Source organism: Osmerus mordax, chromosome 16 (genome assembly GCF_038355195.1).
Source record: "Osmerus mordax isolate fOsmMor3 chromosome 16, fOsmMor3.pri, whole genome shotgun sequence".
Taxonomy (NCBI): Eukaryota; Metazoa; Chordata; class Actinopteri; order Osmeriformes; family Osmeridae; genus Osmerus; species Osmerus mordax.
Window position 1 is genome coordinate 15204951 of NC_090065.1, and position 16983 is coordinate 15221933.

At 45.5% G+C, this 16983-nt stretch overlaps 1 protein-coding gene across 8 annotated transcripts in view; it reads left to right on the forward strand.

The window, feature by feature from the left end:
• Positions 1-16983, forward strand: part of LOC136958870 (oxysterol-binding protein-related protein 1-like) — a 28941-nt gene that overhangs the window by 6609 nt on the left and 5349 nt on the right. For 7 of the 8 annotated variants that reach the window (XM_067252991.1, XM_067252996.1, XM_067252989.1 and 4 more), the window contains 6 exons: positions 551-657; positions 5934-6102; positions 7772-7958; positions 15206-15281; positions 16024-16158; positions 16355-16452. In XM_067252991.1, the coding sequence (XP_067109092.1) occupies positions 551-657; positions 5934-6102; positions 7772-7958; positions 15206-15281; positions 16024-16158; positions 16355-16452 (772 nt within the window). Of the gene's footprint in view, positions 1-550; positions 658-5933; positions 6103-7771; positions 7959-15205; positions 15282-16023; positions 16159-16354; positions 16453-16983 lie in introns of those variants that run through there. The other variant, XM_067252995.1, reaches the window with a different exon arrangement.

The following is a 16983-nucleotide window of genomic DNA, read 5'->3' on the forward strand; positions in this document are numbered from 1 at the left end:
AATTAACTTTTTTTTAGTGTAACTTCTTTCCAATAAACAATGTATTTTTATTTTCGCTGTTTTGCTGTTTGTTTTGGGTTTATTGTGTGGCTGCTGTCTTGAGGCTCTGTGGGGTTTGGTGAGCAGAGCGTCAGGACTAGCTGGATGTGGGGACTCTTATATGGCTTCATCTCTTGGCATAATAGGGCTTTGTGGTGAAGGGTATTTTCATCACTTTGGCTAAAGTGTAGGTAGAATTTAATGGTTCTTTTTTGTATTTTAATTAGTAATGGATACACTCCTAATTCAGCTCTGCAGGCAGTGTCAATTTGTAAATGTCTTTTGATGGCATAAAAAGCCCTTTGTGCCTTGTCTTTCAAGTCATTTGCAGCTTTACATTACATTTACATTTAGTCATTTAGCAGACGCTCTTATCCAGAGCGACTTACAGTAAGTACAGGGACATTCCCTCCGAGGCAAGTAGGGTGAAGTGCCTTGCCCAAGGACACAACGCTCAGCCATCTGCATTTTGTCATTTCATTTTCTTTTCTTTCTTTTTTTTCTTTCTCAGCTCTAGCAGCTCCTCTCCTTCTGAAGGCCAGGGAGACCAGTGAGCTCTCTAGAGAGACCTGTGCATCCCTTCGCCTCTGTCTGGGCCTGCTCTCCAAACAGGAGGAGGTACACACACAATTATCATCATCATCATCATCGTAGTTAGCATGCTGTAGTCATTGATCATTGTCATCATCCAAATTGTCATTATTGACTAAATGTATTATGTTATTGAAAATGAGTAGTGCACCTTAAAAGTTCCATAGTTTCAGTGTCGTGTCATCTGTGAGCCAATAAGTGATACAAACAAAATGCCTGAAAATCTGAGTTAGGATAAGTCATTATTTAAAGGTCAGAAAATATTACCTTTAATTAGGTGGGGACCCAATTAAAAATATTTTGGTTATCATCTTGTCATTTAGCCAGAAGCCTACAATGCAACTCATGGAAGACCTCAGACACACTTCCTACAGCAGAAACTCTAGATTCTCAGATTCAGGACATGCATCCTCTAAAGTCATATGCACTCCTGTACACTCCTACTGTGTAGGCTGCACCCTTATTGGCTCAGGAATTTATGGTGAATGGTTATAAAACCCAAAGTCCCCGCCCACTGGTGTAGCTGGCCACTGGTCGGATAAGGGGGGAGGTACTGAATAAGGAGCGTGTGTGTGTGTACTTGTCCCAGCGTCACTGCTGCCCTTGGCAGAGCAGTTGAACAGCGTGGTAATCACTGACGTGTCTGCAGGAAGGACACAGGCAAGATCCGCTTTTATGCTGAGGTCCGCACTCAGCCTGCAGATCAGTGCACACGCACACACACATGCTGAATGGTTACCCCCTCCCCCCACACACACACTGCTCAAGGGAGGCACAGTTCGTTCAAAGAAACTGGCGCATGCATATATTCACATTCACACATTACACACTCACGCTCTCGTACGGCGCACACACACACGCGCGCGCGCAGGCTCTCAAACAGGCACACTTTCCGCAGGCTGCACAGCATCCAGAGTACGGATAAGAAGATAAGGTGACTGCACCCTCCATCCACACAGGTAGCCAAGCCTGCCTTCTCTTTCTCCTCCTGCACTCTTCCTCTTTTTGCTTTTCATTGTCCTGTGAACAACTCGGTCTATTTGTTTTTAAGGCTGCTCCCTGCTGGCTGTGCTGGATCCAGTCTAGCAGGCTTGTACACAACGTGAAGGTTGTTCTGGAGGGTGAGGTTGTCAGTGTTTTCATCATGATGGTCTCTGTCGCGTGCTGAGGCGCTCCCGGTTTACTTTACTGGTCCTGACTAGCGAGTGGCGGAGCGTGACGAGTGCATGGTTGCATGGGGAGCGGTACACCCGGCATTCGCTTTGAAACTTCTGTAGAAACGTACTTGCCAATGTCATATCAAGTTACCGTTGAAGAACTACCTGGTGAGGACAGCGAAACGTGATTGGAACTTTCCGGTACTTACACGTTCGAGGTAAATAAGAGTGGCTGTTTTGTTTACAATGACAGCAGGTAAGGTTGGATGGGATTTTTTTCCTGTCCCACATTCTGGTCTTAAGAGACAATTTGTAAGTGCTGTTGTGTCATTGTAGTGCTGTATCCCAGCTCAGTGTGAGAGAGGGGATAACGGGTAATAGGCTAAATCTGGGATTAGGATGATGCTGGTGTAAAACTAGTGCCCCACACCTCAGGATAGGGTTACTATAGGGGGATTATATCTGTCGTCATTCACTTGTCTGTTCTTTTAGAGTTAGGGCAATAACTAACCTGTTATGGATTTGTTATATATCATATTTATTAACATCAGTTCTGGATCAGTCCTAGATGTGTTGTTTTGCAGACCAGTGTTGTCGCTGTGCATAGGCACCTGATATTGCTGATTATACTTAAGGGACAAATTTGATTAGCCAATGTTACATGAAACCTTTTGTTTTTCCTCTGAGCCTGTGCCCTCAGCTTGCATGTCTAAGAGCTACTGGTTTTCAGCTCTCGCTGTACGGTGTGAATTACCCTGTGTTGAGGTCATGTCAATGCAGTAGCAACCTATCGTGCGACATGGTGAAAAGGCTGGATGCAAAAAGTGTGAAATGGGCGATCGGTTGCTGGGACACCGAGTCATCTGATGAGGTTCTACGTCCGCCTAGTTGTGTGCTAGTCCTGGATCTGTCGCACCAAGTTAATGACAGCGTTCCTATAGGTAGACAGATCTAAGGAGCAGAATAAGGAAGAGGTCTCATGGGCGATGCTAACCCTAATCCTGCCCTCCCCTCTGCTCTCCCTTCTCAGACTAACTCACTGCTGCTGGCTCTGTCCTTGTGAGAGCTGTGACTTAGTGGCCCTTTGTCCTGTACTGTCAATGTCCTGGGTAGGTAAAGGGACTCAAGGTCCCTTTGCTGTTTGGGCACCAAGGAAGATGTGAGTGTGTGATACTTCCAACAAGGGGCATTTATCTACGTTTACGGTCCTACACCACGACCCAGATCGTTAGCGACCGAGTAGGGATGTGTTCCATGTCCAAGCCAGGCTCACAGGGGCCAGATGATTGGCTGAACCTTACGAAGTGTGGTCATCTCTGGTTTTCCTCTTGTTGCCTTTAATGCAAGCTGGATATCACCATGGAGACGGCGCTGTATGTAGGCCAAGTTGCGCTGAAACTCCCCAGAGGTGTGACGGTGTGTGTCTCTCTTCCCCCTCCCTCTCTCCAACTCGCACTCAGACTTCTCACAGAGTATTTGTGTACCCGTCTCGTCCATATATCAGCCTGTTTGCCACCTCCTGCTGCGTTGGAAACGCTTCACCAGTCTCGTGACTGTCCTGTGTAGAGGACAGGATGGAAGGAATAATCGCAAACTGTGTCTCTGCGAACGAGCTCCGTCGTTTCCGTTTCCTCTCGGCACGGCGGCAGCGGCCTTACATCGTCAGTGGGATGTGTTTGGGAAGCTAAATTCAGCCCGAACTCCATGTCCACAGGACAGCGTGTCATTGTCTCCTCGCATGCACAGACCCTGGTAGTAGAGCGTAGACAGAAGGCTATGACCTCTCCCTCCCTCCCTCCCTCCCTTCCTCTCTCTGGCTTTCTGTCCGTCATCCTCTGCCTGACAGGTCACCGAGTCACTCCCATCGGTCCTCTCTCGCTGGCAGGGATGTGGCCCAATGTTCTCCACACTCTCCCCCTGATTTAAACACAGCCTTGCATCACTCTTTTGGCTGGTACTGATGCTGCCTCAGTTCTCCCAGAGGGAGGATAAAGCTGGACGATTAAACGCAAAACGAGGAATAAGAAGCATAGACGGACCACTTAGTTCCAAACCCGATCTGGGTTATGTTGAAGTATCGGTGTGGGGGGGGGGGCTCCAGGCGTCGTCCACCGCCTGGAGCAGGAATACAAAGTTAAAAGCCCGGCCCCCTTCACAGGGTCCCGAGCCGGGAGCGGCCATTCTCCGAGGCTTTCAGCGCACAGCTGCAGCAGTCGCTTAAAATAGCTCTGTGTGTTGTCAGGCGCAACGACGCAGGGAGAGGGAGGGGAGATGGGGATGGGGGTGCGGGGGGGGCGAGCTGGCTGGCTGGGGTAGTTACACAACAAAATGTCCCCAGATGGGGCTCTCCACATCCAGGTGCCTTCAGATGGCGGGAGTGTTGGCTTAGGCAGAGTAGCTAACAGAAGACAAGTCGGTGGTTAGCGCCTTAGCGATGGGCGAGCGTTTCCCATGGTTACGGATAGAGTGAGGGAACCCTGTTGTAAATACGGGTACCCAGGTCCTTGTGTTGGATGACACTTCTTACGGATTTGGTCGTTTAGGACAAAGTATTTTCCCTTTCCATTATGTCTGTTTTCGTAGCCTTTGGACAATGTCATGATTCAGTCAGTTCAGACGGATTCATCTCTACCTCGTAGGGTATCGATCTAAACTGTTTTTGAAGCGGGGCTGCAGAGCCTAGCATAGCATATCGATTCACATGAGTCATCCTCACCTCTCTGATATCAGACAAGACCCACTCTCCTAATGATGTACTAGTCCGACTCAAGTCCAGCCAGAACTACCCAGAAAGTCGGTAATTGTGTTTTCATCTAGTGCTGACTTTTGAAACTTTGACGTAGACTTCGAATTTTTGTTTTAGTTAGAATGTTTCTGACCTGATGTTTTTTTATAACTGTTACTCAAAAACGCCTGCGAGTAAGGGCAAGATTAGGTGACCGCAAAAGTTTTTTTATCATTTGATAATCACCCACAATGACCTTCTCGGGGAGCATCAGAATGTGTGTGCGTGCAAGAGAGGGAGAGAGAGGGAGAGAAATATAATGTGAGAAAGCCCTTCAGGCAGGATAATTGATGAAGCCTGGATTTTTTTTTTTGCTCTGTACTTAAATTATGGATATTGGCCTTGTTTTGTAATCTCAGATGCGCGTGCTGATGTTTTCGTAGGTGACTGTCGACGTCTGCTTTCCCCCATGGTGACTTTGTTTTCATTCTGCAGGGAGCTCTACTTGTTTTTGTCACCTGTGTCTTCCAAATTTGGCAGGAGACTATTCCATCCTCCTTATAGCAGTTTGGAATAACACTGAGCATTTTGAGAGGCCTTTTGCTGGTTTACAAAATGATTCCTTCTGGCGGCCAACTACTTAAAACCGTTTAACTGAAAATACTTTAGGTAGAGGTTCCAACAGTCTCTTGTATGCAAGTCGTGTCCAACGATCAGGCTTGGTTGTTGTCTCAGGAGAGGACCCACAGCAGCAGCACTATCAGACAGTGAGGAACAATGATCCAGTCTGTCCCCTAGCAGTCTGCTCGGGTTTCCCAGGAGAGATAAATGATCCTGGGCTACATCGCTCTCTGAGACTGGGGTGTTTGGTTCCGACTGGAAGAAACCAGATCTGTAGGCGGGGGTTAAAACAATGGCCCTGTCGTCAAGAGCTGCTTCCACCACGGACCACACACTATCTGGCCTTAATGCTGAAGGAAACCATATACCCCCCCCAAAACTATCTGTCCATCACCACGGTTTTCTCCAAATTTAACAAGATGTCATTTGAATATAGCATTTGTTTTTCTAAGAGTCTAATGTTTGCTCCTTATACTGCTAGAAAACTCATTAAGACGTACTGCAATACTGTACATTGTTCAAGTTCAAGTCTTTTATTGTCAGATGCACAGAACAACACAGGGTCAGACTGGGCACTGAAATTCTTAGGACAAGACAACGGAAAGCAACCTGGCATAACATATAAGTACACAGAACATAGATCTATGATAAGCAAAAAATATAGTAAACCTCCTAATATACAAATAATATACATTAATCAATATAATATAATATATATATAATACACATTGTGTGTGTACCCGCTTTTGTTGTTCGTTTTTTTAATCCAATGTATGTGTGTTGTGTTGTGGTGTGCCCAGGTGTGGAGCCTGAAGTTGGAGCAGGAGGTGGAGAAGAACAAGGCTCTCTGTGAAGCTCTGCAGACCCTGGGCACAGACGATCACCAGCTGGAGCAGTCTGTGTGTCCAAGCCGGAAGCCCCCCATCCTTACCACCCGCACAGATGATGACTTCTACGATGCTCTGTCAGGTCAGCTTACCAATAAGCTCTCGGAATATACCTCAAGGAGAGGAGTTTTATGTTTTATTTACAATTTTTTTTAATCATACTTCCTGCCAGATATGGCTTGTGTTAAACCGTTCATCTCTGATGAGAAAACAAAGTCAAATAGTTTGACGTTTCGTTTATCACTTCCTGGTTGTCACGGGGTATTTAAAGCCACTTTCCCGGCATGTCTCTCAGTGGAAGGAGCTTTGGAGACACCTGTGTGTCTCAGCTCAGACACCTCCCACCACACCTTCCTCCTCAGCACCCTGGGGGATGCCGGAAGCTTCTGTAACCGTCAACATTTTTTACCATTGAAGTTGTCGGATGTGTGTTGATGCGCTTGCTTTGGGCATGTGTGTTTGTCCCCCGTGCAAGGAGCAGTGTTTGGGTCCATATGTGTTTAATCGTGTGTGGACTCACAGTGTGCATCTGTCTTCATGTGTGCACAGCTCATTACTCCTTACGATCCGTAAATATGTATTTTACAACACAGACTTCATCACACAGACAAGCTACCAGCCACATTATGGGCAGTTCCCCCTGCCCCCCCCCCCCCACCTCCCTCTAGGACACCCCCAGCTCTCCCTATCAGCCTCTCCTTAGTCCCAGACTCCTGTCTAATGGCCAGTCCGATCACTATTTTACACAGCTGATTAACCAGCCATCAGCTACTACACTGCCTAACGACCTCCATGTTGGGCTGAGATTGCCCTTTGATGTAATGTGACAGTGAAGTACAGTGGAAACTTGTCACCTTTTTTATTATTTAATTATACCCCAAGGTTAATGAGTGAGCAGTTTATTTTAATTTGTCAGCTAAGCTGTCTGCTGCTCAGTATACTGTCCAAATCTAAATTAACTTCAGGAGGCTACTGAACCCTTAAGATGCCTGTGCATTATGCTAATGTGGCTGTCTCAGAAAAATATTCATACTGTGTCTTCCCTATAATTGAATGCATGAGGCGTTGCAGCCTACAAAAGTGTCTTGGCACTTGTGGTTGCTATGTACCAGACATGAGTGTGCTGTCTGTTTACATGTTTTTGAAGGATCTCTGGTTCTGGGATTTTTGCATTATTTATACATATAGTGTTATGTTCTGGTCAGAATATCTCTCTCTTTGTTTTTCTCTCTTACTCTAGTTCTCTTTCTTCCCCCATCTCTCTCTCTCTCTCTCTGCTCCCTCTCCATCTCAACACTCATGAATAAACCCTCTTGCCTGAACAGCTATTTTCAGTTGTTTACAATACCACCCGGGTGTTTTGTATGCAGCCCTGCACTTTGAGTGTAGTGAGACGACCTGCCCAGTACGTAAGCGGACATCTTTACTGTCATATCGATGCTGACCTCCCCTCCCCCCACCCCACCCTCCTCACCTGTGCTGTCCCAGCGAGCAGAGCATCGAGGGGAGGGGCTGGGGCAGAAGGGGGCGGAGTAGTAGCCATCTCTGGGGCGTTGTAAGTAAGTACAGCGTCTGTTTGGCCTCTCACTGGAAACGGATACCCTCAGGTGGAGGTTTGGCCGGCTGCAGGGAGGAGGAGCGTGCTCAATCGCCATCGTCATCGGGAATACTCGAGGCTGCAGTGTTTGCAGTTTGTCCGTGGCATGACCCTGGTCTCTGGCCTGTCTTTTCCCCCTCTCGCCCCCCTGCAGAATCGGGTTCGGACATCTCTGTGAGCGACTTCCTGTCCGTGAGCAGCCAGGCCTTCGAGGAGGGGAGCGAGTCCCCCCCGTTCAGCAGCCTCCGCCGCCGTCCCAGCACCCCCGGGGGCACCGCCGACATGTCTGGGGAGGGGAACCATGGTGACAAGGCCCAGTGCAACGGAGTCAAGGAGCACAGGTGGGACCTCGCTCCTGTGGTGATGTCATGATCTTGGGTTGTTTTTTTTCCACTGCACATAGCTTGTTTATTTGCAAAGCCCTCTTTTCAGGGTTAGTCTGGTTATGTCTGCGCTGTTTGTGATTGTTCAAGTGTCCTTGCGCAAGCCTGCTACACTAGATAGCATCTTTCCTAAGATGCGACCAGCGACAGTGAAAAAGCAGCAAGTTGGTCAGCAACTTGCATACTGTAATGTTGCTAAAGCAACAGATTGTTGATGATGATGACTGCATGGCTCTCTATCAGGCAGTACCAGCCTGCTGGGTGTAATGTGATAGCACCTCTTCTGTCCCACAGCCTGGTTCTGTTACCAGGTCTTGTTGTTTGAGAACCCAAGCCCAAGAGACTCTGGACTGGCTTGTTATTTTCCCCTAACAGAACCACAGTAGATTATCCTCCACAGCAACACTTGGTTTGTGCCTTGGGCCAAAAACAAAACACTCTTTGGAGTTTAAGCAATTTTTGGTGGGGGCGGGGGGGAATGTTGTTAGTATATTGAATGTTCCATGGCCTTTCTTTCTTAGTCAGACCAGTAACCCTTGAATAATTTAGGCTGCATCAGGTTAGAGAGTCAGAGAGGGGAAAGGGACTGGCAGGCAGTGTGTGTGTGCGTGCGTGCTGGTATGTGTACCTAAAAGGCTCTGGTGGTTGGAAACATGTGAGCATGGCCACGTTGGTGTGTGTGTGTGTCCGTTAAAGATTGATGAGGACTGTGTTCGAATGTTGTTCCCCATGTCATTCAGAGCGGACTACCCCAGGGTCTCTGTAGATCAGTCTTGTCTGTAGCAGAGAAGCTTTGAAGGTCCCTCCATAGGGGACTTTACATGCAGTCCAGCACTCACCAGGTCAATAAACAGCTCTCCCACACTCAGGAGAAACGCATTGATCAAGGCTCACAGAAAGTCATGGGTTTACCATTTGCCGACTTTATAACTCTTAGGAAGGATGTTCTCTGACAACACAAACGGATAAGTAACATCGCTATCATCCAAAGTCATGGTTTGTGTTCATGAATGACCAGGCTCAAGTGATATCCGGGGGGAGGGGATTAGGGAGTTGTTGGTGCTGGAAGAGTAGGTGTGTGCGTATGTGTTTTTGCATGTGTTTGTGTGTCACAGCTGACATAAGAGCTGTTCCGTCAGGCACCACTGGCCTGCTCATTGCACTGTTGATAAGAGAGGGTTCAGATTCAGCCTCCTCTTTTCCCTCCCTCCCTCCCTCCTTCCCTCCCTTCCTCCCTCCCTCCCTCCTTAGTGTGTTTTCAGTGTGTATCTACTTCAGTGCTCGTCTCTGAACAAGTACACCATCGGCCTCGGGTTAACACACCAGGGGCCTCATGTATAAAGGATTGCGCAGCTTTTATACCAGAAGATGATGTACGGCCAAAACTCAAAGTACCTACGCACAGAAATATTCACATGTATAAAACCGGTCGTACGCCAGGTCCTGCGCACCTTTCCTTTATAAATCACAATCAACGTGAGATTGGCCGCACGTGAACGAGCCACTGACCCCGCCTTGCCTCCTCCCATAGATGAATACGCAGATGGATATAAATGCGCTCCTAAGGTCATTTCTTTGTCTGAATTACCGTATTTCTTCGAATAAACGCTGCACCAAAAATGAACTTTATTTAATAAACGCCGCAGCATTTATTCAAAGAATTACGGTGACTGTGAGATCGAGGTTCTGACAACAGAGGTGGAGGCGAGAGAATGTGTCCTGTTTGTCGGCCTGTCATCAGGTATTAGCGACAAAAGAAAGTCGGCGGAGTGGAAAACTGTCACTATTTGCGCCCTTTCTTGTTTTTAACCTGTAGCACTTTGAGATTTAGCTAAATGTAAAGTGCATTACAAATAAAATCATTATTGGGTGTGCTTTGCCTTCGGCAAGGGCACAACCTTTGTTCTCTCACATATATATTATTTTTCTTTTTATTATTCTTTTTGCCCCCCTAAAACTCAGTCAATATTTGGCCTACATAGACAACGTAGGTGTCAAAAGTTTCGTCTTGGTAGCGATTGAGTTGCTTCTATTGGAATTTACGTTCCGTTGCATGGTTTAAGTGGAAATTAAGTGTTTGTGGCGAAAAGTGAAGCTAACTGTGGCTAATTTGCTAGCCACAGTCAATGACGCTACTTACGTCACTAACGTCACGAAAACACGCGTGACTACCTTTGCCAGAACATTCGTTTCACATCTGTTAACTTGGGGGATAGCTAGGCTAACTATAGCTTTACTGCAAGGCAGCTGCAGAAACGCCACAAGAAAAGAGGCCAGGGTGATAACTATTTACTCATTTTACTTTGTGATATGACACACAATTGTGATGTGTAATGTACAATATAAGCTGATATTATTAAGGAAGTACATCTACTTTCGGAAACAGTAGTCTACTATTTCACTGAAGTATTAGCATCATGACATTAGCCTGTGTTTCCCGGGCAACACATACTACAGTGGTCTATGATGTAGCGTTATCTGTTTTCAATCGTTAAAATAAACATTCCTCACATATACATTTTCGTTGTAGGATTTATTCTGACATTAGAAAACGATTTGTTGGTGAAATTACCATTACCTGTGGTTTCAAACCAGTGTAGCTCACTGCAACGCTGTAGCTTACGCGAGACACACTACAAAAACATCTAGCTACAGTACACAGCTGTTTAGGAAGTCAAACAGCGACAGAAAATGTTCGGTACTCCCCTTACTTAAATCAAAAGTCTATCTAACTACTAACCTGAACTTCATTGCCACAGCCTAAACGTTGTCAATCTGTTCATGAAAATAATTAATTTCAGCCTAAACCGTACAACGGAACGTTAAATCCAATTCAACCAACGCAATCGCTACCAAGACGAACACAGCAGTAGTCTAGTACTGTACCGTAGTAGTACAATTTACCGGGGCAGCTTCTCCACACAGGGCTATATCGCATTTTGCGTTTTTACTGACAATGATCGCTACCAGTGAGCTTTTTATGAATGAGCGATTTTCCACTAAATAAATGTCAAGCTTATTTACGTTTTGGGGGGCATATTTTCAGTTAGCAGATGGTACCGTTTGAATCGCGATTCCATCTTCTACTGCCGGGTAACGTCGTAGAATAATCTTCAAAGGGGTTGTTTATTCATGAATGAATGCAATATGAGTAGGCTAAATGCCTGAAAATATCATGAGAAGGGAAAAACTTAAAATGACGTTTAAATCATAGAGATTAGGTCAATTTTTACACCGGTCTGCACTAATGTCACGAAAACACGCGTGACTACCTTTGGCAGAACATTCGTTTCGCATCTGTTAACTTGGGGGATAGCTAGGCTAACTATAGCTTTACTGCAAGGCAGCTGCAGAAACGCCACAAGAAAAGAGGCCAGGGTGATAACTATTTACTCATTTTACTTTGTGATATGACACACAATTGTGATGTGTAATGTACAATATAAGCTGATATTATTAAGGAAGTACATCTACTTTCGGAAACAGTAGTCTACTATTTCACTAAAGTATTAGCATCATGACATTAGCCTGTGTTGCCCGGGCAACACATACTACAGTGGTCTATGATGTATCTGTTTTCAATCGTTAAAATAAACATTCCTCACATATACATTTTCGTTATATTATTTATTCTGACATTAGTAAACGATTTGTTGGTGAAATTACCATTACCTGTGGTTTCAAACCAGTGTAGCTCACTGCAACGCTGTAGCCTACCCGAGACACTAGTGTGAGTAGCTAACAAAAACTCCTCAGCTGTTCAAGTCAAACGGTGACAGAACATGTTCGGCACTCCCCTTACTCAAGTCTTTCAATAGTTGAAACAATCTGACTACTAACCTGAACTTCATTGCCACAGCCTAAACTTTGTCAATCTGTTCATGAAAATAATTAATTTCAGCCTTAACCGTACAACGGAACGTTAAATCGAATTCAACCAACGCAATCGCTACCAAGACCAACACAGCAGTAGTCTAGACTGTACTGTAGTAGTAGAATTTACCGGGGCAGCTTCTCCACACAGGGCTATATCGCATTTTGCGTTGTTACTGACAATGATCGCTACCAGTGAGCTTTTTATGAATGAGCGATTTTCTACTAAATAAATGTCAAGCTTATTTACGTTTTTGGGGGCATATTTTCAGTTAGCAGATGGTACTGTTTGAATCGCGATTCTATCTTCTGCCGGTAAAGTCGTAGAATAATCTTCAAAGGGGGTTCTTTATTAATGAATGAATGCAATATGAGTAGGCTAAATGCCTGAAAATATCACGAGAAGGGACAACTTAAAAGGACGTTTAAGTCATAGAGATTAGGTCAATTTTTACACCGGTCTGCCAAATGTATTCGTTTTGATTCAGCCTGTCAGCTGCCTCTTGCAGGGGAAATGAGAAGACATCATATTTCATTCGACACTTCACTCGTATTTTGAGTTGTAAATGAGCTGCAAAAAAAAGATGCTTTTAAATCTATGTAATCTTTATAAATAATAAGTAGGCCCGATGCATTTTTATATAAAATATACAGACCCCTGTGCAACCGACGCAAGCAAGCACACCCTACAATTTCCCCAGAAATTGTACCCTCTCTAGTTATTATTATAGGGCCATAAATGATGTGGGTTCAGAGAACCGGACCATGGCAGAAATTAAGAAGAAACGTCCGATGTAAAAATTTAAATGAAGAAACGAGTGGTGGCGCATCGTAACAGCATGGCAGCTATAGGGTTAGCGTGACATGCATTTCCTGAGTGATTTTGTGTTCGTTTGACACCCTCAAGTTTAACAGAAGTTATTAAATGGTGGCGGATTAAACAGAAGGCATATAGCATTTCCCGTTTTGGCATTTTGATGTGATCATCCACATTAATGATCAAACTTTTATTTTTATGTTTTTTGAATAGTCAACGTCATAAACGTAGTAGGCTAGTGGAAACTTTATTTTGTAATGTTTGGTGAGTTTCGGCACTTTTCAGTTAGAATTCGCCACGTTACAGAGCCAGGCAAGACTTTGCGGACGGTCCGCACATTCTCACGTCTGCTCAAAAGTTTCCGTGACGGGCCACACATTTTCACGTCAAGTAAATGTTTATACATCACACCGTGTGCGTGAAAACCAGCGTACGCAACGTTTATACATGAGGCCCTGGTCTTCAGGCAGACTGCAAAAGGGGCTGTAACCAGGGTTATAAATTAACACCCGCCAAATGCGGGTTAAAATTCATTTCGGCGGGTGTTAATAAAAACTCACTAGCCAGTTTGGCAGGTGATACATGAGGCATTAGATGAATGATACATAAGGCTCTGTTCTCGGCATGGTTCTCGGTCATTTATCCCCCCTGGCAGTACTTCCTAAATTTCCCATGAACACTGCCGTAATGCTACGTGATAACGTTTTATACGCCCATTGGCTGCACGCAGTTGAAGTAAAACCGGCGCGAGAAACCGTGGAAACGAACGGAGCGTCCACCAGAAAACACAAGGAAGAAGTCAAACGAAGCATAGCGGATCATAGGAGGTAATAAGAGCTAGCTCGAGTAGTAAGGTAAAGTAAAAAGTTAACTTAATGCGGCGGTGGTTAGGACAAACTTCTGGGGGCGAGAAGAGGAACGAGGCAGGGGATGAGGATATTGATGGCACTAGAGAAACGAAGAAAAGAAAATGTAATGCCAAATGGCTGACGTGTCGGGAATGGCTTGTGTTTGACAATGAAAATGTTGTCATGTTTTGTAAGGATTGCCGCATATAGTCTACGCATAAGAAAAATTATGTTGCTTACTGACACAGTCTAGTGTCATGTAAATACACTGTTCTTAATAAAGAGTATATTAGGTCAGTTTAATTAATGCCTGCTTAGGACAAAACGTTACTGTAAATGCATGGGCAGGAGTCAATCTCATCATGACGCGAATGGACGTTTTAGCCATTTACAATAAATCGTGTCCTTACTTAGTCACGTGTTGGTGATTTCACATACCCTTGCATCATACTTCTGTGCTTCATTTTACTTCATTTTCTGTGTTTTTCATGCCAACAATGTTAATAAAATTATCAAATTCATTCAGTGAAACTCATAATTGTTATTATTTTCACCGGAAAGAATTTGGCTAGTGGAAATTCTGATTGGCTGGTAACTTTAGAAAGTTACCAGCCAAATTGGCTGCTGAACAAAAAAGTTAATTTAAAACCCTGGCTGTAACCATGCACACCCCCTCCCACACACACACACACACACCATCTCACACACTACAGTACATACAGACAGGTACATACAAACATACACCCAACTTTCCTACAAGCACTCACCCACGCATTCATGAGTATTGCATGAGGCTTTAAGACTGCCATGGATAGCTGATTAACTGTCAGGTGTCAGGTAACTTTGTTTCCAAACGGCAGGGTGTACCAGGGTATCTACTGCACACCGCAAGCCCTAACACTGCTTCCCAACACTGCTCTTTCACACATACTTAGAATGACACTTAATAGGACTGCGCGATTATTTTATGCATCACGGAAATACATTCTGTGAAGGAGAACAGGCAAGAGGATGAAAAGAAACTAGGGCACATAACGTATGCATGAGATCCACTTCAGACGTTATTCGTCTACAAGAAGGGATCAATCTAATTAACTATAGCCCGGAGAGTGCAGAAAGAGGAAGAGAGACACTTGTGCCCTCTACAAATCAAATCAAATTTATTTGTATAGCCCTTTTTATACACAAGCATGTCACAGACGGCTGTGACATGTACATCCACGTAGATGTACTGTACAACTGTACATCTACGTGGATTTTATAGTCCAGTCGTCAAATACCATGACAGTGTCAAGCTTGGTTCTGGACAGGCTGATGTCTCTGTTGACGGTCTATTGTGATGATGTCCAATGGGAAAGATCTAGCTCAACATTCTCATTTTGGAGGCCTTGTGTCATGCAGATAGATAGATGTTCTTTATTGTCCACAAAGGGGAATTCCTTTTGCTCAGGTCAGTAGCATACTAACAGACACAATTTTAAATAAACACTGCAGCACAAAATACCACGGTACGAAACAGGAGGGATCATTGTAGAGGGAAATATTTTGAAAACAAAAGCAATGCTTTCTACCAGCTCTGGGAGTGTGCGCATGCGTGTTTGTGTGTTGGAACTGAGGGACGTCCGGCCCATGTGTTGATCGGTGTCTGCTCGCTCTCCTCCCCCCAGAACCTTCCTGCCCGCCTCCATGTTCTCCAGGAACGACGTCAGCATCTGGAGCATCCTGAAGAAGTGCATCGGCATGGTGAGCAGGAAGGCACCCTACTGATGGCTGTCTGTCTGCCTGTCTGCCTGTCTGTCTGCCTGTCTGTCTTAGCTACCTCTGTGGAACCCTATGCCCTGCTAGTGGCATTGTGGGGAAGGGTTTGGTCTGGACACCATCCTGCACAGTTAGCAGAGCACACATCCAGTGGTGATCAGTAACTGTCCCAGAGGATCCCGGCACCCCCCACTGGTCGCTGACTGGGTTTAATAGGACTGTTGATCCTATAATTCCCATGTTAAACGGGACTGATGACTCACCCTGATCCCCTAGGCTACAACCAGAGTGAATTGATTGGATATGAAAGTTTGGTTTCAGTGCCTTAATTAGAACTAATGTTTTTTGAATAATCTGTTTCCGTTTCTGTTACCAATGAGTAGTGTCTTTGCTGGCAGCCCAGCCTCTTTCAAGACATGTTTCTAAGGGTTATCATGGAGACTAGATCTAGCACCTGAAAATAGTGTTAGCAGCAGTTGCAATTGAATTAATTGTTAAGGATGTCACTGCATGAGCTGAGTTAAGGGTATATGTTGGGTATACTGTCTTTCTCCTTCTGACTGGTTTCTCACACTCTGTCTCTCTCTCCTTCCCTCTTTCTCTTCTCTGTGTCTTTCTCTCTCTCTCTCTCTCTCTCTCTCTCTCTCTCTCTTTCTCTCTGTCTATCTCTCTCTCCCTCCCCCCTCCTCTCTCTCTGTCTGTCTCTCTCTCTCTCTCCCTCTCTCAGGAGTTGTCTAAGATAGCCATGCCTGTTATCTTCAACGAGCCCCTCAGCTTCCTGCAGCGTCTGACAGAGTACATGGAGCACACATACCTCATCCACCAGGCCAACGCTGCCTCCGACTCAGTACAGAGGATGAAGGTCCCCTCATACCCTCGTCACACCTGTCATCTTCAAACTGCACACAAACACACACACACACACCCTATATGCGTGCTGCACCCTCCAGCTGCTCGGCCAAATCCAATTGCCATGCTTAGCCTACTTATCCATTTATGGTTATTATAGATATTATGCTGGTACACATAATAACTGTGGTGTGTGTGTGTGTGTGCAGTGTGTAGCAGCGTTTGCTGTGTCTGCTGTAGCCTCACAGTGGGAGAGGACAGGAAAGCCCTTCAACCCACTACTGGGAGAGACCTACGAACTAATCAGGTAACCCATTCACCACGAACCCTCCAGAGTGTGTGTTCCTCCTGTCGTGAGGGAGGGGGTGCAGGGTTTCCCACAGAAAATGTGTTAGTTAAGGTGGTAGGGTGCTGTTAAAGGGGTGGGGAGGTAGACTAATGTGTTTTGCAGAGAAGGGAGACTGGTGTTGGTCATGGTTTGGACGTAGTTAAGGCGGTAGGCGTCTGTTGCTTAGGCGGCCGCCTTAACTGCAAAGTGCTGCGGGAAACCCTTGGATGTGTTCCTCCTGTCGTGAGGGAGGGGGTGTGTTCCTCCTGTCGTGAGGGAGGGGGTGTGTTCCTCCTGTCGTGAGGGAGGGGGTGTGTTCCTCCTGTCGTGAGGGAGGGGGTGTGTTCCTCCTGTCGTGAGGGAGGGGGTGTGTTCCTCCTGTCGTGAGGGATGCATGTGGGTTTTATTATACAGTATGGATGTGTGTGTGTTTCTTAATATAAAAATGTACACTTGTGTGTATTTATGTGTGTCTGTGTGTGTGTGTGGGTTAATGTGCATCAGTGCCCA